The sequence below is a fragment of the Lissotriton helveticus genome, chromosome 8 (assembly GCF_964261635.1).
Source record: "Lissotriton helveticus chromosome 8, aLisHel1.1, whole genome shotgun sequence".
NCBI classification, from domain to species: Eukaryota; Metazoa; Chordata; class Amphibia; order Caudata; family Salamandridae; genus Lissotriton; species Lissotriton helveticus.
The window spans coordinates 357,196,139-357,218,514 of record NC_136069.1 but is presented as its reverse complement, the minus strand read 5'-3'; the positions used below and the strand labels follow the sequence as shown (position 1 = coordinate 357,218,514).

At 44.5% G+C, this 22,376-nt stretch overlaps 1 protein-coding gene across 2 annotated transcripts in view; it reads right to left on the bottom strand.

The window, feature by feature from the left end:
• Window positions 1-7,166: 7,166 nt before the first annotated feature.
• Window positions 7,167-22,376, bottom strand: part of B3GLCT (beta 3-glucosyltransferase) — a 1,060,368-nt gene continuing 1,045,158 nt past the window's right edge. For both annotated transcript variants that reach the window (XM_078657144.1, XM_078657145.1), the window contains one exon: window positions 7,167-8,407. In XM_078657144.1, coding sequence (XP_078513270.1) covers window positions 8,237-8,407 — 171 coding nt within the window. In that variant the 3' untranslated portion in view covers window positions 7,167-8,236. The remainder of the gene's footprint in view (window positions 8,408-22,376) is intronic.

Genomic DNA, 22,376 nt, shown 5'->3' with positions numbered 1-22,376 from the left:
GGCATCCTCATACTGTCGCTCCAAGCGCACCAATTCACGCTCCAGCCGTACTATAGAGTCCCACAACGATTTCAGCACCCCAGCCTGTAAACCTATGCAAGCCCCCCTAATGGTCACTTTGAACGCCTCCCAGAGGACACACTCACTTCGCACTGACCCTGCATTTTCATCAAAATAGTGTTCAATAGCCTCTCCTACACCTTCCTTAAATACGGGATCTAACATGGCTGTGGGTTGCAACCTCCATCGGAATGGGGCCGGGGCATGAGTAGGGAGGAGCATGTCGAGCAGGACTGGCGCATGGTCTGATAAGGTACGTTGTAAGTGCGAGACCCTGGACACCCATGTTGCGACATCACGCGTCGCCAACCAATAGTCCAAACGGGACCAAGTGTCATGGGCATATGTAAAGCAAGTCCCCTTCCTCACCCCAGGGTGCTGCAACCGCCACAAATCCACAAGCCTCAAGTCACATATACCGTCACGCACAGCCGGTGCCGCTCTCTTGACGTGCGCATTGGTGCGCGATTGTCTATCCAGCGCCTCATCCAGGACAACATTAAAGTCCCCCCCACAGAGAATAGCAGAGACTGGCAAGGCATAGATTTTGTTCCACAACAGTTTGTAAAAGTCTGGATCATCGATGTTGGGGCCGTACACATTAACCAAGGTAATCAGTGTTCCACATAATCTCCCCCGTACAATGATATACCTGGTGTCCCTGTCAACCTCCTCATGCATAATCTCAAATGGCACACCCCTCTTAACCAACACCATGACACCACTTGCATACGATGAGTAGAAAGAAGCAATCCGCACACCAGCCCATTTTTTAGCCACACACTCCGCGGTGCGGTCAGTGAGGTGAGTCTCCTGTAAAAATGCCAACTTTACATTGTACCGGTCCAGACATGCCAGCACCTGTCTCGTCTTTTTGGGGTTGTTCAACCCCCGGACATTCCAAGAAATCCAAGTAATTTTACCCGCCTTATCCAGTATCAATCAGTGGTAGTGAATTGACGACATAAGGATACAGTGAACCCACTCGTGGACATGCAAGATGGAAGAGCACCAGCACACCCTTCAGTACTGCACAGACAAACAGCATCAAACCGAACCCCCACACAATATCACTTGTAATAGCAAACTTAGCCAAACCACCATCCCCCTCCCCCCAAACAACCAAGGTCCCCAATCCTCCCCAGTTCCCCCAGTCCCCCACCCACTTCAGCTCCCCCAACATGCCAAAGCTCCCCCAATACCTCTATAACCTCACCCCTCACTCCCAGCCCATCAAACCAATGTTGGGGTGCACCCATATGTGGGGGCGCAAAGGTAAAACACTCCCACAGAGTAGGAGCTGACCAAGCATGCCAAGCAGTTCAGTACATCACACGTCACATATGAAGCCATCTAAAGACGACCTCCCCAACACCTGCTTATCGCACCCAACAGTATGCACTGGCAAAGAACAACAAAACAACGTAAAGACACGACCAATCAAAGGAATATCAGAAAGGAGCCCAGTCATACTAGCCACCTTACATCGGGGGTCTTATGTGGAACGGGGGGGCCAGAGCCCCACACAAAACACAGATGAAGCAGACCTCAGGAGAAGCAAAAACAATCACAAGTTCTGACAGAAACTTAGTCCAAGGCACACCAGGAGCTTCACAGACCAGAAAGACCACACCAACCCTGTGTAGGTCCTTCAGCGTCCAGCGCGTTCCAGCTCCTCCTCATTGGGCGCTGCAGCAGAGTCTCTTTTCTGGCGTTTCAGCTTCTTAGCATAGTCCATGGCGGCCTTTGGGGTAGCAAAGATTTTATTATCGGCCACAGCACCTATGCGAAGGCGCGCCGGATATAGCATGGCGTATGGGACTCCCTCATTCCTTAAAAATTGCTTCACAATGCCAAACTCTCTCCGCGCCGCATGCACAGCCACGGTAAAGTCAGGAGAAAACGCGAAAGTATTCCCCTGATGCTCAATGGTGCCCTTCTCCCTGACCAAGCGCAAAATGGCATCCCGGTCTCTGTAATTTAAAATCCAAGCTATGATGGGACGAGGTGGAGCTCCCGGGATGGGCCGCGCAGCCAGAGAACGATGGGCCCTTTCCACAATACACATAGGTGACAGATGTTCCGTGCCAAAGATGTCCGTAATGAGGCGCTCCATATAGGCTTCTATTCTGCCCACATTTGTGGATTCTGGCAGCCCCGTGATGCGGATGGTATTGCGTCGGGATCGCGCCTCCAAATCCTCATTTTTTGCCTGGATGAGGGAAAGAACCTTTTCCATGTTTAACGTCTTGCCCGTGACCGCGGTCAAGCCATCCTCTGCTGCCGAGACCCTCTGCTCCACTTCCCCCATGCGTGTGCTCTGTTTCTCCAATTGGGAAGACATATGATCCAGCCTGTTATTAACGGCAGCCATTGACCCCTCAATGGACTGTAGGGATCGCTGCATAGCCACCAAGGTAGCCTCTAGTGTAGAAGTAGCCTCCACAACAGTGTCCGCCTCCAAATCCGAGGCTGCTTTCTGTGGTGTTTTAGGCGCCTTCCGGGTCTCGAAGGCAAGCTTTGTCTGACTCTTGTCTGTTCTGCCCATGGTTAGAGAGCAGGCCAGCAGCGCAAGTACAGAAGATGGGTATGGCCCCCCCACCCAAACCTCGTGAAGCTTCTGCTCGCCCCCCGTAGGCAGGTAGTGCAATCGTCCAGCTAGGGCACTAACAGAGAGTCCACCAGCAACAGATCCGGAGATTGAAGCGCCCCAACCGCGACTTGATATGAGAAGGACGAGGAATCCAAACTGTGCTGGCGCCGACACCCACAACGTAGGGGGGAGAGAAAAATCCAGCCACAGCTCCAGTGCACTACAGACCACTACCCCGCTGGGCCCCACCAGGAGAGTCAGGGCAAGAGTAAAAAACAGTCCCAGGGCCGGTCGTCAGTCACCTTGAATGCGCAATGCTACCTCATCAAGCAGTGCCGCCTCCTCCTCGCAAGTGGGCCCAGGATTCACACTGACGACAGGGCCAACAGGCCCAGATCACACACAGGAGGGCCTGAATTGAATGGACCACGACACAGGCCAGTAAGAGCTCCCCCGCCCCAGCACCAGGCCCCGCACCAGACACAGCAAGCCAAGCGCAGCCTCAGGTCCAGTCCTGCCTCTGCAGTCCGGGTCCCGAACCGAGCCGGCCCACTCACCGCATCCAGCGCCGACGGGCGTCGGCACCAGAGCCAAGGGGCCCGCTCCACTCCCTTTCAGGCTCGCAGTGTCCAAGCTCGCCGGCAGCAGCCTCCAGACGACCTCTCGTCACGCCGTGGGTCACCGGGCGGGCTCCGGTCCCCCTTCGACCACTCCAGTTATCCCTGCAGTGGTCGCGCCACAGCTGCTCCCGCCACAGAGCAAGGCGGGCCTATGTGCGGGCCGCTGGGTCCAGCCGCTGCCGCACACCAGCCACTGCCGCCGATATACCCAGCAACACCAGCCACAGGTCTCTTCACGGCGCCGGAGGTCCCCTCAGGCAGAAGGATGCCGCTAGGGCCAACTGCAGACCGCCACCGCCTCTTCACTACGCAAGGCCGAGGCCCAGAGTGCCTACCGAACCCCAGCAGCCGCCATTTGCTAGTAGCGCAGCGTGGTGCAGGTAGGAATCAGTGTTTCCCTCGGCACAGGTAGGGATTTGAAGGACATGAAGCACAGCAACAGGTTCGGCAGGAGTTTACAAATCCCCACAGTGCTTCAGGCAGCATTAGCGACGTGTGATGTGGTGGATTTTGGGCCTCACAGCAGTGCGGCCATCTTGCTGTACGCCCTCTAGCGCCCCCCCTGTTTTCTGAATTTAATAAGATTTGGCTGTACTCTGAGATGGACAAGCATCAATCAATTTCCACCATTTGCATGTTGAGTAGGAGAAACTTCTTCCTTCCTAATGTGCTTTTTTGAATCAGGAAATGATGACCTATCGCGCCGTGCTGGATCGCAGAGAGCGTGTGAGTGAGTACCATTTAAAAAAATTCTGAAAAAAGAGGGGACCAACCTTGTGAGGTCAGCACAAGGTTTTAATGTAGATTTGTACCTTGATTGGTAGCCAGGGCAGTTCCTTAATAGTTTGGTAGATTGAACAGAATTTTGGGAGATTTATCAGCACCCCAGCTGCCGCATTTAGAAGGATCTATTGTTTGTTTTATAGGTGACTTTGGGGATTTATAATGCGTTGCAATAGTCTAGTTTTGAGACAACTAGGGATATTGTAACTGTATTTCTTAACTCTATTGGGAGGCGGGGAAGAGGTTTTCTAGTACTCTCAGAGTGAGAAAGCAGGAATGTTATCTGTTTGACATGGTCTATAAATGCTAACTTGGCATAAAAAATGGCCCCTAAGTTTCTTGCCTTCTGGACTAGCAGTGCAGGGATCCAAGTTGTGAGGACACCAGGTGGTGTTCCAAAGAAAGGAGCTGATACATTTTAGAGCCGGACCCTGAATGCCGATGCTTTCAAGATGGTTGACCAAAAGGGAGTGGTCAACCGCGTGGAACGCGGATGTGAGGTCAAGCAGGATCAAGGGCCCTTTACCACCACCATCAACATGGCTGTAATTTCTTCAGTGGCCACCACTAGGGCACATTCTGTGCAATGGTTGGGCCTAAACCCATGTTGCAATTGATATTTTGGTTCATGGCCTGTTCAAGGATCCAGGCTGGTAGAGGAAGGCATGAAATTGGCCTGTACTTCTTCACCTCAAGGAGATCAAGTGAGGGTTTCTTTGGAAGTGGCAAGAGGGAGGCTTTTTCCACTTAGCTGGAAAGCCGCAAGGTAAGATGCACTGAGACTGTCTTTGACATCGGATGAAGGATCTGTGGAGTGCAGGGATCCGAAGTGGCACCTGATTTGGAGGTTTCAATTACAAATGCTAACTTTTCTTCAGTAAGTGGGATAAAGGTAAAAAATATTGGAGGTCACTGGACACTGCTTTGAATCAGAAAAGATGGTTTCCTCAACCATCTCCGTCATTAAGGAAGGTTCTGTGTTATCTAATCTTGCAGTGAACTCTGAGCATGCATTGTTTACTTTAGTGTGAAAAAGTCTGTTATTTTGTCGCACAGATTTTTGATCCAGGGTAACAATGTGCTTATTACAGAAATTGGAGATCAATTTCACTGTGTTGAAAAACTCCTCAGTGGAGTTGTTGTCTACACTGATTTTTTTCTGTAAAAAGAATTTGTTTTGGCTGCACCTATTTGTATTTTATATTCCTTGATCGGAGTTTTGTATTTCTTTTATTTTTCCGGGCTGTAGTTCAGCCTCCAGAGTTGCTTTTGACACCTACACATCTGGTTAAGTTCTCAAAGCTCCTGGGAATACCATAGTGCCAAGAGTATTGACCTATGGTTTGACCTGATTTTAGGAGAGCTAATTGGGTGACTGCTGCATAAATCCAAGCAACACAGTTGGCAGATGCTTGTTCGATGTCATCATTAATTATGGGATGAGACTCTCTCAGCAGATTATCTCTATTCGTATTATCAATTTTCTTCCAAGGACCATATTTTAGTGCTATGGGTGCATTAGAAGTAGAAGGGCTTTTCCTAAGTATTGTTAATTTGAATATAATGGCCCTGTGATCTGTCCAGACCATAGGCATAGTTTTTTCGACCACTAGGTCAGCATTATTTATAAAAATGTTGTCAAGCGTGTGTTTGGCTTGGTAGATTGGACGTTTCACCATTTGTAAAAGGTCAAAGCTCTGTAGGCTATTAGTTAGATGATCCGTGTCCTTGTCCTCTATATGTTCTAGGTATAAATTTTAATTCCCCAGAATTGTAGAGTACACAAGATTCCATCAATTTTAGTAGTGATCGGATGAATTTCTCCCTGGGGCCAGGAGGGCGATAGATCAGAAGGCCGTTGAAGGAATAAGTATTGTGAATTTGTAAATTAAACATGACGGCTTCATAATTAAGATGCAAGAGGGGCTTAAAGGTGGCTTTGAATCCCACCTCTTCACATGTTTTGTCTGTCAACTCTAATTAAGTTGTAGCCTTCTGGAATAGCTCTTTTAAAATCTGCACAGATATTACAGGTATTTACCATCCAGAAAAGGCTCCTCCCGATAAAATCAATGATATGCCTAGTTTCAGACCACTACTTAAATGCCATATGTTTTGAAGCGGAATCATGGGTTTGTTTGCAGGAAACTAGAAGACCAGTACCCGAAGACAGTATGTTGTAGAACACACTTTAAAAGTGTTTTCAGTTTGAAAGCTTTATTGAAATATTAGTTATAAAACCAAGAAGGTGGCAACAGTAGAACAATAAAGAAACAGATACATTTACTCCCAAGCGTTCAGTTATCCTTAGAGGAACTCTTGATCTCAATGTCCCTGCCACTTTGGCTGGATCTTCATTTCTATTACAGGTGCTCTATTTAGATACAAAGGAGTCCTTTCTTTTTTAGGTTTACATCTTGACCAGAGCTCTTCCTTTCAATTAAGACAATAAACGCCTTTCATTTGCGAGAGAATCATGTTTAGGCCCCAATTTACTGGCATTATGATATGTGTCGGGTTATCTCAAATAATGTTTTTTTTTATTACTTGAGTACCCACTCTTTGTCCTCATTGTCCAAGTCTGTAGTCATGAGGTCTGCTAACCATGAGAAAGACTAACTTTCGTGAAAAGCTCAGCTTTGTATCCTTCGCCGTCCTGGCACATCCCTTCTTGCAAAACCTTTGAAGAGAAGGCTGGCCTTCGCATCTTTAAGTGTTTGGTTTATCTGATCAATAGACTGTTTTTCCCTCCAGTGGATGGACCATTCGAGGTTTGTGGATTGTGGCACTATAAGAGAAAGGGGCTCCTCATCAATATAATGAAGATTGTCCCAAAAATATGCGAAACGCACTTCCATTGTAATAACATGCTTTAAGCCATACTTATTTTTCATATCAAACTGAAAGCCAGCTAAAATGTAACATTGCAAACAGATAATAATAAATATGCTTTGTTACTATGTTTTTATGTTACCGCACAAATCAGAAATCACACAGAGTTTTAAAAGAGATTAAAAAAGAAAAAAAACAGAAAATAAATTCTACTGGTTTTAACCACGTATCTCAACCACACAACTTTAGAGAAAGAGAACAAAACACGTTTCAAAATATTAGATGTAAACAAGTTTATTAAATTATAAAGAGTAAAGAGTACTACTATGTACAGTACTTTGCTTGAAGAGAATGAATATTGCAAAAACAAAGTCGTTTTCAAACGTCCTCACTTCATTCCAAGCGCATCCCATCCCACTGCCAGCAATGGGACACCTGTCCAAGGTCTTTGGCATTAATGAGCTGCAGAGCAAGTGTTTAGGAGTACCTGCACTCTAGTGGTTAGATAACTGCAGGAGGATGACTGGGGCGATTTGTCTAATTCCGCCCGTTAGTCATTCCTGTAGATGACATCGATTCTCTTGTGTTGTCAAAAAATATATAGTAGTAATTAGGTTGGCTTCAAGTCTATATTAAAAAAAAAACCATGAAAGCGGAACAATGACATATTACTGGCATGACTAACTTGATACAATGATACAGGTCGCAAATTTCAAACTAAACGTATGTAGGTATTTCATAATGACCAATCAGCAAGCACAGAATCTGCCAAATAAATGGCAGATTCTATGGCCATATAACTCGTTTTTTTACTCATGTTGTGACTTAATATTTCAGAGTTTAATTAATAAAATCTTTCTTCAACAAATGAGGACTCCAAGGTATGTTAAGTCAATATAGAGGTATTTTCCTTGCACTCCCACAATCACTAACTCCCCAGCGTACAACCCTTAAAAACCACATATATCCAGCCAACGTAATCTATTGTATGTGCCAGTGTTAATTGCATAAGATAAGTAACTATAAACTATCAAATGTGAATTGACAGAATTCCAGTGTTCCTCAAATTTCTTGGCAACGTTATATCAAATAGATGGCATTAAATTATATCTACTAAACAAAGAAACATCAGTGACAAATATAGGAGTAGGTGAAATATTTGTCATGTTCCCTCGTACCTTTCATTTTGCAATCAGAGTTTACATTTCAACCAATTGTATAATTCATGTCAACATTTGATAAGTTTATCTTATTATCCAATAATGCTGAAAATTGCACTAGCCCCTTGTGTAACTCTCAGTTATCTAAGAGCACAAATCCAGGAAGTGTCTGAGAACAGTATAAAGGTTTATAAATCTTCTTTAGCACGTTGAGAGATATGTTCTTGAAAGGAGTCCTGACCAGCTGGCTCTGCTAACCACTCGAAGTAAACTTTGACTGGATCAATATTCCAGTGTTTGTGGAATGATATAGGGACTTGGTGAGAAAGGTATTCTTTTGGATAGTCTGTAGGCCGTGCCTAAAGAATGCAAAAAAAAACATCACAAAAGATTGTCAATGACATCATTTTTTACAGCTAAAGTCAACATTTCCAACTGTGTACTATTTATAAATATTTATTTGATATGAACAGGCTATTGAACTTTAACAAACTAGTTATTTCATGATTGCTTTTTTTAACACTCCTTAGCACACGTATATCATAGTAGAATTATATATAGGTTTTGCCACACTTTTGAAACAATCACAGTACGTAGTTGTTATTAGTACAAGTTTTGTATTTATTCTTGATCGCTGGAAGTTCTCCACACAGCCGACACGTGTTTCGTCGTGACTGGGAGTGTAGCCCACGACTTTTTCAAGGCTGTAGAAGTTCAAATAAACAAAGATATGTTGCCATCTGTATATAGACTTTTGGCCATAGATTCTAATAATAGCCATACGTTACAAAATCTTTATGTTTATAAAGGTGGCCCTCTTCATGCAGGATTATACTGGTGTGTCCAGTTAGTGAGTTTCTAGAAACACATTATCCAACATTTCTTCTCATTAAGAAGTTGCAATCCACACCTTGATAAGCTGTCATAGTACAAGGTATATTACCGCAGCTTTTCAGTCCGAAATCACAATATGATTGAATACATTTCTATTATTGTATAACACAGAATGTACCTCTATATATTATAGAGGTCTATGAACCTGAATAGGATGGAGAGAACCCGTACTCGGATAATCTTATTAAGGCGTGGTTTGTTGCCTTATGTCATTGTGACCATCATGCATCTGGACGCTGGTATGACCTCAGAGGACGGTCAAAGGAGAAGATTGCGGAGAGGCTGGGGGAGCGTGTGGCGACAGGTGGAGGGGAGCCCACTGTCCCACCGAACACACCACTGGAGGACCGAGTGGAGGACACCACAAATCCGCAGGCATGCGTGGGTGTGACCCAGCTAGACTCCTCCCGACCCACCCAAGACACACCAGGTAAGTGCCATGCGACTGCGACCCCCTGTCCCCTAACAATGTCCATGACTCCAGAGCATCCCATATCAAACCCCAGTCATGCAGCCAAAGCACACCACTAAAGCGCTATTGCATTGTGGGACATGTAGTCTGACCACAATTACCATCTTGCCCCATTAAGCCAGACATGTTTTGTGAGAGTCAATCCTGCAGCGAGTCAGGGAATGGTAGTCTGCATGCATGTAGGAAGCCTAAATGTGTAAGAAACATGTCACTAATCAACGTCCACCTTACATCACAGGTGGCGCAGAAGTCCCCAGCACAGACAGCGATGCCCTGGTAATTGGGGACATCACGGAGGACACAGAGGAAGACACACAGCTATCCCCACAGCCCGGATCATCAGGGCAAGCTGCCGCACCAGCGGTCATTACACCACCTGCCCCTGTGGCCAGTGCCACCCCTGTGCAACCAGGCGCTGCAGTACCACTGGGCGGCACACAACCACCAGTGGGGCTTGCAACACCAGCAGCAGTTCGCCAACCGACCCGCCGCCCTGCGCCTGTGAGGAGCCAGTCAAGCGGACTGGTGAGGGAGAAGCGCACTAACAATTCCCGCGCTGGCAGAAGCCAAAACGTGCGACCCGGTGGGCTCTCCATTGAGCGCCGTATGCTACATGTGCATCAGACCCAGGCCCGTCATCTTGCGGCTATCCACCTCCAACTGAACAAGACCGCCCGAAATGTAGCACAAATGGCAGACCGCATGGAGAGGATGACAGCTGCCATGGAGGCCAACACACAGGCCATGAACAGCCAGCGGGATCTCAACCGCCGCAGACACCGCCAACTGCTGACCCGCCTGTCAGCATACACGCTGTCCAACTATATTATTGGGAACGCGACCTCCTAGCTCTCGCGACGCTCCTTGGCCATGCAGGTCCAAATGGTCCAGTGCTGCCAGGACGTCGCGAGAGCTCTGGAGCATGTGTCAACAGCAGTGCAGGGCATGCAGGCTACCGACCATGGCCAGGCGGGGGGGGGGGCTGACGACATTAGTGAGGCTACATCCAGCCATAGCAGCCAGTCCATTCCATCGGTGGTTGCACCCCGCGACAGCAGCAGGCCCTCTGCTGCCTCACGGCCTAATCAGGAAGAGGATGGAGAAAGGAGGTTGGGAGCATCTGCCCGGAGGGGGCATTGAACAATAGTACATTTACATAAGGGGCCATGCTGCTGCTACAAGCATGCCCTCTTGAAGAACAGACATATGACGCAATATGTCATTCATGTACCAGTTTGCAGAATGCCCAGTTTATTGTGCTGTAACAATTACAAATATTCTGACTAACTTAATCTGACTCATGTCATTATTAATGTTGTCATGCATGAGTTAAGTAATGGGTGTGGGGAGTGGGTGCACTAGAAATAGTTCATGCAGATTTGGTTACGGCGCCTGTGTCCTTCTGCAGGATTCTCACCGCGTGCATGACGCACATGTGCAGGTGGTCGGTTGTCCCCTTCCGACTCACTGCCAGAGATGTCTACAGGTATCCTGCGCTTGGTAGCAATGTTGTGGAGGATTGCACACACTGCCCCGATGCGGCAGCAGACCTCTGGCTCGTATTTGATGGCCCCACCAGTCTTGTGCAGTATGCGGAATCTGCTCTTCAAAAGGCCAAATGTCCTCTCAATGCAATTTCTTGTGCGTATGTGTGCTGCATTGTAACGCCGTTGCTGTGGTGTTGCAGGGTTGAGGTATGGTGTGAGGAGGTACTCACGGAGAGCGTAGCCGCTGTCACCTGAATGATAGGAGCAGAGGGTGAGTGCCTGTGCTGCGCAGCTACATTATCACAGTGTAATATTGTGGGGCATGTGTACTTACCCAGTAGGTGTCCTTCACCAAAGTCTCCCCTGGCCAGTCGTGTGTGAATGCCACTATGCCAGAATATGAAGAAGTCATGTGTGCTCCCCGGGTACTGTGCCACTATGTCCGTGATGATTGTCCTTGCATTGCCCACCATCTGGATATTGAGGGAGTGGTAGGACTTGCGGTTACGATACATGTATTCGGTTTGTGCTGGTGGGCAGATGAGGATGAGGGTACAGTCAATGCATCCTATTATATGTGGAAATTGTGCTACACTGTAAAATTGCAGCTTGGTGTCATTCAAGTCCTGTTGGCTGGTGGGGAATGGGATGTAGTGGTGTAGCCGGGTCAGCATGGCCTCCAGGAAACTCCTTAGGCAGCGGGACATGGTGGGCTGGGAAATCCCCCCTGCGACAGCGACTATCCCCTGGAAGCTTCCGGAGGCCAGTAGGTGCAGGCTGCACAATACCTGCACATGGGTGGGAACGGCATTGGTCCTCCTTGTTGGGTGCTGCATCAGGGGGTCTAGGTCCCGGATCAGCTTGATGATCATTGCCCCATTTAGGCGGTACTTGCGTAAATTTGCTCCCTGGTTTGGCCCAGAAGGGTGACCCGCACACGGAATATCCGCTCCTGGATCCTACGTCTGTTCCATGCTGCTCGCTGTAGCCTTCGGCGCCTGCCCACCATGTAGAGTTCTGGCATTGTGATAGTCCTCAGGCTCCAGCTGCATGTCCTTAAGTGTGTTTGGTCAGGCATGCACCTGTTGGTAGTTTGCTAACGGTTTTTTGAATATTTTATTTTTTTCCTTACTGGTTACCACCTGGTTTGGGTTCTCCTTAAATTGCGCGTCGCAAATAGCGTTTTCGGGTTTTTCACAGTTAGCGATTATCCATGAATGGCGATTGTGAATATTTTGCGAGTTCGCAAATGATTTCGCAGAATCCATGGTTTCTCGCTATTTTAGATTCGCAAATGGGCTTGTTCCAGGATTCTGCGATGTTATTTGCGGATTCGCATAATTTATTTTTCGAATTCGCTATTATGGTTTTTTAACTATCATGAATGCCTTTCTTTGAAATTGCGATCACAATTGCTAATTCGCAGCTATTGCGATCGCAATTTGGCTTCATGAATCTTGCTGATAGTACCAGTGTTTGCGGACATTTGGGCTCGAAAAAAGGAACTTCTGACCACAGAAAATCCTAAAGTAGGGCTAATTTTTTCAGTCATAATTTCAGGATTAAAAGTTAAAGGAGCACACAGAAAGTTGTAACTTTGTGGGCATTTACCAAGATTCCAATGGTTATTCTCTCCCAATATGTGCAACTACACTTGTATAAAAAATGCTGGCAAATGCGGGCACATTTGAAATGATAATATCCCAAAGAGCCCTACATTTCCAGTCAATGTAGGGGAAATAATGTGTCCACGTTAAAAACGTTTCATGTGGAGAGAAAAAAACCCAAAAAAAGTTATGGTGAATATACGCCATAATCCTAACTGTAAAAGGGCAGATTTAATAAGTGTATGTACAACAAGCACATGTACAATTTTCAGACATTTAGGTGTATACGCATTGGAATTTTTGTTAGCCCTCCAAAACGAAGTTCAACTGAAGTCCACAATTAAAAACGTTGTGCACATTCTTAATGTACGCATAGAGAGCTGTCAGACCACAAAAGCAAGAGTGATTGCAACGTTATTATCTGTGCGTGTGTGTTCGTAGTTATTGACTAAGAACAATGTGTAACTTTTTTTTAATAAAATGAGTTACAATTTGAACTTAGAAATAAAATACAAATTAATAAACTGCGCACATCTGGATGATTCTGAGCTGTTTAAATCCCTAAATCAGGAGCTTGCACTATGCAATATTCCCATTATTTTTAGTGGTGATTTAAACATTCATTTGGAAGCTAGTTTTAATATTAGAAAAAATGCAAGTTATGTAGGCATTAAACCATGGACGTTTAAGGCTTTAAGGTCCTCGGTAATAGACAATGGCCTTTCTGATGCTTGGCATACCTTACACTCCGCGGCTCCTGGGTATAGTTTTTTCTCTGCCCCACATAGGAAATTTGTTCGTCTTGATTATTTTTTTTTTCCCAGTTCTTTTCTGATAAATACAAAATACAAGTACTTCCTAAATTGCTGTCAGACCATAACCCTGTTCTTCTTAATCTTAAATTGCCATCTATTCGGCCACGCCCGCAATCACCCTGGTCGTTCCAGAGGAATCTGCTATTACAACAAGACTATATACTTTTCATGACAAACATTATTCAAGAGTTCTTTCAGATTAATAATGAAACAGCATCAATCCCAATAGTCTGGGATACATTTAAATCTATTATAAGAGGCGAAACTTTAAAGTACTCGAATTTTCAACAGAAATGCAATCGGGACAAATTTTAAAAAGACTGTGATATGGTCCTAGAAGCAGAATTACGACTAGCAGAAAATATTAAAAACAACAAAAATATAGATGAATCTCAAACCGATCTATTAAACGTAGTCAAGTTTATTCCCATATTGCTGATCAGGTAGCCTTACGTTTTTCCCAATATCGTACAGAAAGCTACGAATTGAGCGAACAAACAGGAAAGGTTTTGGCCCAAAGACTTTGTCAGCGCGCAACGACTAATGAGATTTTTTAAATTTTTGATCTCAATGGACATGTGAAAACCTCAAAAGGCGATATATTGGTAGCATTTAACGAATTTTATAAAATACTATATCATCAAGTTGACCAACCATTAGTCAGATATCGAACAATACCTTGAAGAAATTCATAAAACTGAATTATCGATAGAACAAAAAGAGATACTTAGCGCTCCAATTATTTGGGAAGAAATTGAAACTGCCATTCTTAGCTTAGCTGCCGGCAAAGCAATGGGACGGATCAAGTTCCTTTAGAATTCTATCGGGTCTTTATGAATGTTTTGAAGCCAGAATTGATCAAGATCTTTCAGTCTGCTTTTGCGGGCCATCCACCAGCATCATGGTGGTTTGCTACAATAATTATTTTCAAAAAGAAAGGCAAAAATAGTGAAGAGTTAGGTTCATATAGACCTATTTCTCTTATAACGGCCGACAGCAAAATCTTCTCTAAGATTTTGGCTAATAGACTAAATACATTAATGCCATCTTTGGTTTTTATTAGACAACATGGCTTCATTTTTATAAGAGACACTACTGATCATGTCAAAAAAATAATAGCTTTGTTGGATTGGGCGCAGGCCTCGGAATCTCCTGTTGCGGTGGCCCTGTTGGACGCTGAGAAAGCGTTCGACAGGGTCACTTGGGGGTTCCTATGGTCTGCTCTAATCTGGATGGGATTTCCACATACATATATCACTGCAGTAAAAGCACTTTACTCTCATCCTAAAGCAGTCATTAGGGTAACAGATACTCATTCCATAGGATTTTCCATAACCAGGGGGCAAGGCAAGGTTGTCCTTGCTCCCCTATTGTTTGCCTTATACCTAGAACCTTATCTTCGTAAATTATGCATTGCTGCAGACATCATTCCTGTAATAATTGGCAAGAATCGTTTTAAAGTATTTGCTTATGCAGACGATGTCGCCATCACCACCACAGATATCAGACGGGCACTCCCAAAAATAATTAGTTTAGCTGAAGAATTCGGAGCACTCTCTGGCTATAAATTAAATATAACTAAAACTCAACTGATCCATTCTGAATGGGGGCGACCCAATGAAATAGTTTTTGCTGCAGAAGCTCAATATCTGGGGATAATTATTTCCCCGAAGATAGATGACATTATACGTCTTAACATCGAGCCCGTCTTAACATCTTCAAATAAGGTGCTAGAAAGGTTAAACAATTTACATTTTTCTTTGTTTGGCCGTGCTAATATTACTAAAATGTTAATCTTTCCGAAGTTTTTATATTTATTTCGAACAATACCTCTGTTATTTTCATCATTCTACTTTACCAAAATCGATAGAATGGTATCTAGGTTCCTCTGGGGCTATCATCGCTCAAGGCGCGCTCTAAAATGGTGTATTTTGCCAAGAACAAGAGGTGGGTGGAGAGTTCCTAATTTCCGGTTGTATTATTGGCTTATTTTCTTAAGACATATGGGTATATTACTTTTTAGGGATGTCATCATCGAGTAATCAGTATATCCATCAGTCTATGATTTATTGTTAGGGGAAAAAGTAACACAATGTTTAGTAAAAATCATAGAACCCAGCTATTATAAAAAAAACAAATTTAAAATAGTATTAGCGGCATTTACCGTTTGGCGGCAAATAAGGAGGAAAATACTATGCCTAAAAGAAATTCATTATTACTCTCCTATTCTAAATAATCAAAGTTTACCAGCAATTGTTCATGACCAAATTATTAAAAGATGGTGTCAATCTGGAATTCATGTACTAGGAGACTTATACCAAGATTCTAAACTTATATCATTTTCAGATCTCCAAGGTAAATATGGTTTATTTAAATATGATTTCTTCAAATACCTCCAGATACGGAGCTTTTTAGAATCCAAAGGCCTTTTAGGTCATAGTTCTATGAACAAAAATTCTATTTTAGAAACCAGTAAGCAAGTTAAAAAAAATAGGTTTAGTTTATGCTACTGCTATAAATCAATCACAAGATGATCTCTTATTAGTAGAGAGCAAATGGCAAAGGAAATTTGAAATCCAGAATGTTGATATAGAAAGATCTATTGAATTATCAACTAAGATTCTTTTCAATGGCTCACTTCAAAGTCAACATTACATGTCAATGTTTGATCTGTATTATTCACCTATGAAAATAGCGAGATGGAAAAGAGGTACTGGTGATAGCTGCAACCGATGTGATGAGACCGGGGCTGATTCTATTCATATGTTTTTTAAATGTATGAAACTTTCCCGGTTTGTTGCCGATATAGAATTTTTCATTATTAATAGCCTAGGAATTGATGTAAAGCTAACCCCTGAATTAGTAATCCTAGGCATTCAAACGGATCACATCGGTATTAGACCTACAGCTGAAGAAGCTTTTTTGTTTATTTGTATGTCAATTTTTCGTTTTTGTATTACTTCTAGATGGATTGATACTGAACCCCCAATCTTTTATCATTGGGGATCTAAAATGCTCTCTATATATCGATTAGAAATGGCAATGTATAAACTCAAAGGGATAAAAAAAGGACACAAGATCAAAAAATATGGGATTCTATAACCAATTGGATTTAATATGATTTAATTATCTTATATGATATTGTTTGCCTTCCAAGAAGTATTATTCATCATATGATGTTTTTTCCTATTTCCTGGTCAATGATTTATTTTGTTTATTGTCCGGCTGACTGTTGAAACAAATGCTTAATAAAAAGAAAAAAAAAAGAAAAAAAAAAATAAACTGCGCACATCTAGGACCATTGTTTGGGGACAGAAATAAGCAGAATGCAATTAGGTATAGGCTAGCTCTAACAAAACGGCATACGGGCAGGATTTTAAGAACTTGTGCCGCACAGCATGTGCTTTTTTGCAAGTGACGTGAAACCAAAAAGTGTTTGTTTTGTAGACCATCTAATTTTCTTTTCTTTCTTTTTTAGAGTTTTTATGAACCCCCCCCCCCCCCCCCCCCATCATATTGTCATTTAAAAACCTATAGGATGTATGGGAGTGAGAGATGAGCCTGTAGATTTAGAAGACATGGTATAAGAATTACATCAAATAATGGTGACACATTGAGATGTCTTGAAAGAGAGAGCATCTTGAGTGGCTCAGAATAATACAAGAAGAGAAGAGTGAATCAAGACTTGTACCATCTTAAAAGGTTTATTAAGGAAACTGTTTTTGGATGCAAGTCACTCGATTTCCTGTCCACGTCAAAGGCCGTTCAGATCCCATTCGATTAAGGACATCTTTGGTATAATGGCTTGTAGAAAGCGTTGTGGTATAGAGGTTAATAGCTAGACGAGATAGGTTGATTCTAAAACTGAATCAAGGAAGGCTGTGGGATCAAAATCACTTCGATGTTGAGATAACCGAGAACTTCACTTCGCCTCAATTTTCTCCATAATTTGTGTGTCTTAGTAAAACTGGCATCATCTTCTGCAAGTTATTAGGGCAGTGTTAAACTCTGCACCACCTGACAGCTAAGTATTAACATCATGTGTGCCTTGGCTTTGAAAAACATTTCCATCCTATCATCACAGAAATCTGGAATATTTCACCTCGCTACACATAGAGTTATGGTTTCAGCTGATTTAGGGGTAGCCACATGATGCAATTTGTCAAAATAAGAAAGACGGAAACAGCCTGCCGCAAGAAAAAAAGCAGTGCATCTGCGCATTCAGATGTACATCTCTGTCCAGGCGCAGGTTTGCTGCTGGTTTGAATTCACAAACATTGTGCAGAGTTCTTCATAGCGGAGGGGTCCACATGGATGAATGGACGACTCGATGCGAGGACATTTCATGAGTTTTCTAAGCAATTTGCAAATCTCTACTCCATTCGTGCTGTTAGCGTGAAATCATTTTTGTTTACCTGTGTCATACATACATTCTAAAACGTGAATACAACATGCATGTACTAGATACTAACGATACATCTATATCTGATATCTACCGATTTCAAAAATCCCCACACAGTGTTTCCACAATCGAACGGAAAAAGCTCCCACATAGTGAAACACGTGTCACCTCTATTTGCAAACAGTAAATTGCACTGAAAGTTTAGAAGTACTAGACCTTAAAGCGAAAACACACTGAAAAAATTGATTGGGGAGAGAAATAAAATACATCCAATAAAATGATGAGAATATAAGTAAAAGCCTGTGAGCAGAGTGAAATGTCAAATAAAAGAAAATAGGAATGTACCAGAAATTTGCATAAAAAGGACATGGTTTAAACACGTTAAAACAACATCAGGCGCTGTTTAATCTAAGATGAAAGCCATAATATATTAAAATTGCAACTGTGCAATAAAAACGTTTGGGCTTGTACACTTTTATATGCTAAAGAATGAACTGAACATCTGGCCCGAAATAATGGGCAGCTGAGTAGGAATCAGCCCATACGTGCACAGACTACGAAAAGAAAATTCATCAGCATACGCAACCTTAGGCAGTCGACTTAACACCCGAACTAAAGGAAAACTCCTACAACATTTTCATATACTAAAGAATATTAATACTTCACCAAAATGTGACTGTAGTGTCAGTTACACTAAACCCAATATTTTAGTACACTCCCTATAAAAGTGGTCTCACAAAGTCACCAGCATGATTTGCAGTTAGAACAGCCTCCGTGGCAACACGTTTTCACTTTGCACTAAGCCCTGAAAGCATGGGCCCTTTACAGCTGCCTGCATGCGAAAGAAAGGCGGAAGAGTCAGCTCGAATCTAGACCCTTGAATATGTATGAGAGTTTGACATCCCTTGATCAGTTGAAAATTCATTTTCTTCTAGTTTCAGAAAGCTCCATTCTTCTAGGACTGTGGATCACCATTTATTTAGCAACCCATAATAAGCCAATATCCCCTACCATTTGTTCTGCCAGTATCTGTAAAAAGATATGCCACACTTGTGAAGCTACAAGCTACACTAAAGCACCCTAGCATGGTATCTGACAATATCTCTTCCAAAAGTCAGGATAACATACTTTGGAAGAATTCGAAATCTTTTTTTTTACATTTATTTTTATTGATTTTCCATATGTTGCAAACTTGGTTACGGAGCAGTATGGGGTCTGACCCATTCAAAGTAAACACTAGTCAAATAGCAGACATCGGTATACAAGGTTAACATTAGCTACAAGGCATCTGTATTACAGGGAGCAGTAAGCATACATACTAAGGTTACAAATCCTGCTGAGTTTCAGCTGTCCCATGTGTATCCTCTTTCATCCCGTACAATACAGGAGTGTGTCGTGCCGGTGTGGAAGTGCCATCAGTGTCCCGCGACTCCCACAGGTAGGAATGGAATGGTTGCCATATGCCAAGCGGCATAGCAGTAAGTGGTTGTAACTGTGCATAAGTGTCACTGTTAGTGTTGCAATATGTCATACTGTGCAGCCAGGAGTGTACTGTAGGCGTGCATTTACTACCCCAATTAATAGCCGCGTCTCATTTGGCAATAAGCAGTACAATGGCGACAAACCATTGTTTGGGTTTGGAGAGGTTGTGTGTGTGTACCCAAGCAACGCCATAAATGACGTGGGTGTAAGCACCATTTCTATCATTCAGGAAATTTCCCCAAATATTGCTGTCCAAAAACCCATTATTTTAGCGCATGTCCACGTAATGTTTGCAAAGTCCGCATCTGGGGATCGGTATTTCGGGCAGGAATGTGATCGGGATGGGTCTATCTGATGGAGTGCACCAGGTGTCTTATAAGCCCTCCAAAGAAATTTAAAGTGCAACAACTTGTGACTGTGGCTGGGGGAGACCCAGCGTATTTGTGTACAGCACCTACCCCATTGTACATCTGTAATAGGATGTCTGAGGTCCCGCTCCCAAGCAGCGCGCACCCCAGCATCCCGGGACAGGAGCAGGGCCACCGCAGCCCTATACATTCTGGCCACAAGGTGCGTCCCATCTCCTGCTTAGATAATGCCTGTCAGGATTGGGAATTCAGGGTGTTCTAATGGGTAGCTGAAAACGTGAGCTTGCAGAGCTCTTTGAAGTCTCTGTAGGACAAAGTGGTCCACTACATCGCATGTCATTGCACCGCCAAACTTTACCCTGACCTTCTTTCAGGGAGCGCTGGAAGTTGAAATAGATTAGTTTTCTATTCCAACTCCAGTCTGTGCAACAGTAGGGAAAGTGTGGAAGTTACATCCAACACATTCTACCCACTGCTGTACACCTTTTTTGTTGCAACTGCATGCGGTGTAACTGCATGCATTGAAACAGTTGCATTGTAAAGGCTGCTTCCCACTGTATCCAGCAAAGTACCGATGCCCCCCCATTGACTTACCAAGGATACTTTAACGGAAGGCGCCAGGAGAGTTTCCTGTATGAAAGCAATGTCTACCTGGCGCGCTGCATATAGTTGGCTACTAGCTTACATTTGCGGGCATTATTAAGGCCCCTTACATTCCAGGTCATTAACACTACATTAGCTTCCAGTTGTACCCTGTTAACCATGACCTAACTCTTGGTTACGAATTGTGTCTGCATCTAAAATATGATTTTTGCACTGTACTTTACCATGCTGATTAAACCATATTGCCAGCATTTGCTTGAGAACCCATGTTACCCCCACCCACCACCTATACCCCAAACCAAACTACAGGGGAAAGTCCCAATCCCCAACAACAAAATTTGAATATAGGTGAAAAACACAACATATTGCTACACTGTAACAACTCAAACACGTGCATCCGCACTTGGGGGTGGCAACACCATGCCGCTTTCCCACTACACTTGGCCCATAAGCATCTTAAAGTATGTAGAGAGTCCGTTCGCGGGGGAAATGCCCACTGCACCCCAAACCTGTTACTCAGAAACCTGGTCCAGGCTTTGCAACATGTACATATTCACAAGATTATTTGTCTGTTTATTTGACTGGCTGTGAAAAGATCCACACTCGCACCTTGGTCCGGAATGTTGTGCGATTGCGGGGAAGGCATTCTTCGCTGCCGCCCGACTTGGATTAGTCCTGGCATAATTCCTGGGCCTCATGGGGGGGGAGTCAAATATTCTGGACCGTCCATCAACGTCCACCTTTAGCCGTGTGGGATAAAGCATCCCATATCGCAGCCCCAGCTTTCAGAGGTTTGCCTTCACCCCAACATATTTTCATCTTGCTTCCTGGACCATGGCAGTGAAGTCTGAAAATAGAGAAATTGATGGCCCTTGCCATTTCAACTGGCCCTTCTCTTGCGCCATCCTCAGGGCGGTATCCCTATGTCTGAGGTTGAGCAAGCGAGCTATGACAGGCCTCGGCGGACAGCCGGGGGTTCGGCCGCGGCCCATGAATGCAGTGCGCACGCTCTACTACAAATGTAGTGGTGAAGGATTCAACTCCAAAGAGATCGGTAAGTAGCGTTTCCATAAACCGATCCAGCCGCCCTGTGTTGGTGGATTCAGGCACTCCCATGACTCATACATCATTCCGCGGCCCCCTTGCCTCCAAATCCTCATTCTTGATTGCGACTGACTTTAGGAGTTTCTCCATTCGCGCCATCTTTTTTGGTGATCTGGGCAGTGCTGTCTTCCAGGTCAGAAATTCTACCCTGAGCTGTATTTAAGCGTTCCTCATGGTTGTCGAGCCAGGCTCCCATAGCTTCCAGTCTCCTGTCCAATGTCTCGAAGCGGGTATTCAGCGTCCTGAAGCCCGCCCTGACATCCATTAGTACGGTATCTAACCCAGCTGCACAAGTTGTGTGCATACCCCTTGCCTCTGCCATGTTTCCTTGCTGGGTTGTCGCGTTGGTGCCTGGTAGCTTATAAGGGAGGGTGCTGTGTTTGGGGTCTTTCTGACCCATGGCACAGGCCAGAGGGTCCGTCCGATCGGCAGTGCGGTTCTTCACCCCACTCAGACCTCTCTGCGCTATGGAGACAAACTAAGCCAACGGCCAGGGCCTACCCCGGCATCGGCGTCCACTGCTGTGTCTCCTCGGCGTGCAGGGGTTGTGCACAATCCTTAATGCGCAGTATCGGATAGAGGGGGCCTTGCCCGAACAACTTCTAGGGCATAATAGCAGGGGGGGAGCCAGTAGTATCGTCCCGCAGTACCCTGCCTGACGGCGAGTCCCCAGGCTCACCCGCGGTACCTATCATCGTGGGGCTTACGGGGAGTTATTGTTATTGTTATTGTTATTTTTGATTTGTAGCGCGCTCAATCACCTACAGGCCTCTAAGCGCTCGGGAATCGATGGTAAACAACAACTTTGACAGTACAGAGGGCATCCACTGGCCTACGTGGCTCACAGGACTCTCCTGAACAACAGCGTTTTCAGCCCCTTTCTGAAACGTAGGAGGTTTCCTTCCTTTCGTAGTGGCTCAGGTAGTGTGTTCCATAAATGCGGAACCAGCACCGAAAAGGCTCTACCGCCCTTGGTGGCAAGTTTGTACCGAGGGCAGACTAATAGCTGAGAGTCTGAGGACCTAAGAGCTCTCTTTGGGCTATACATTACCAGGCGATCTTTGATGTAAGCAGGTGCCATGCCATAGATGGCT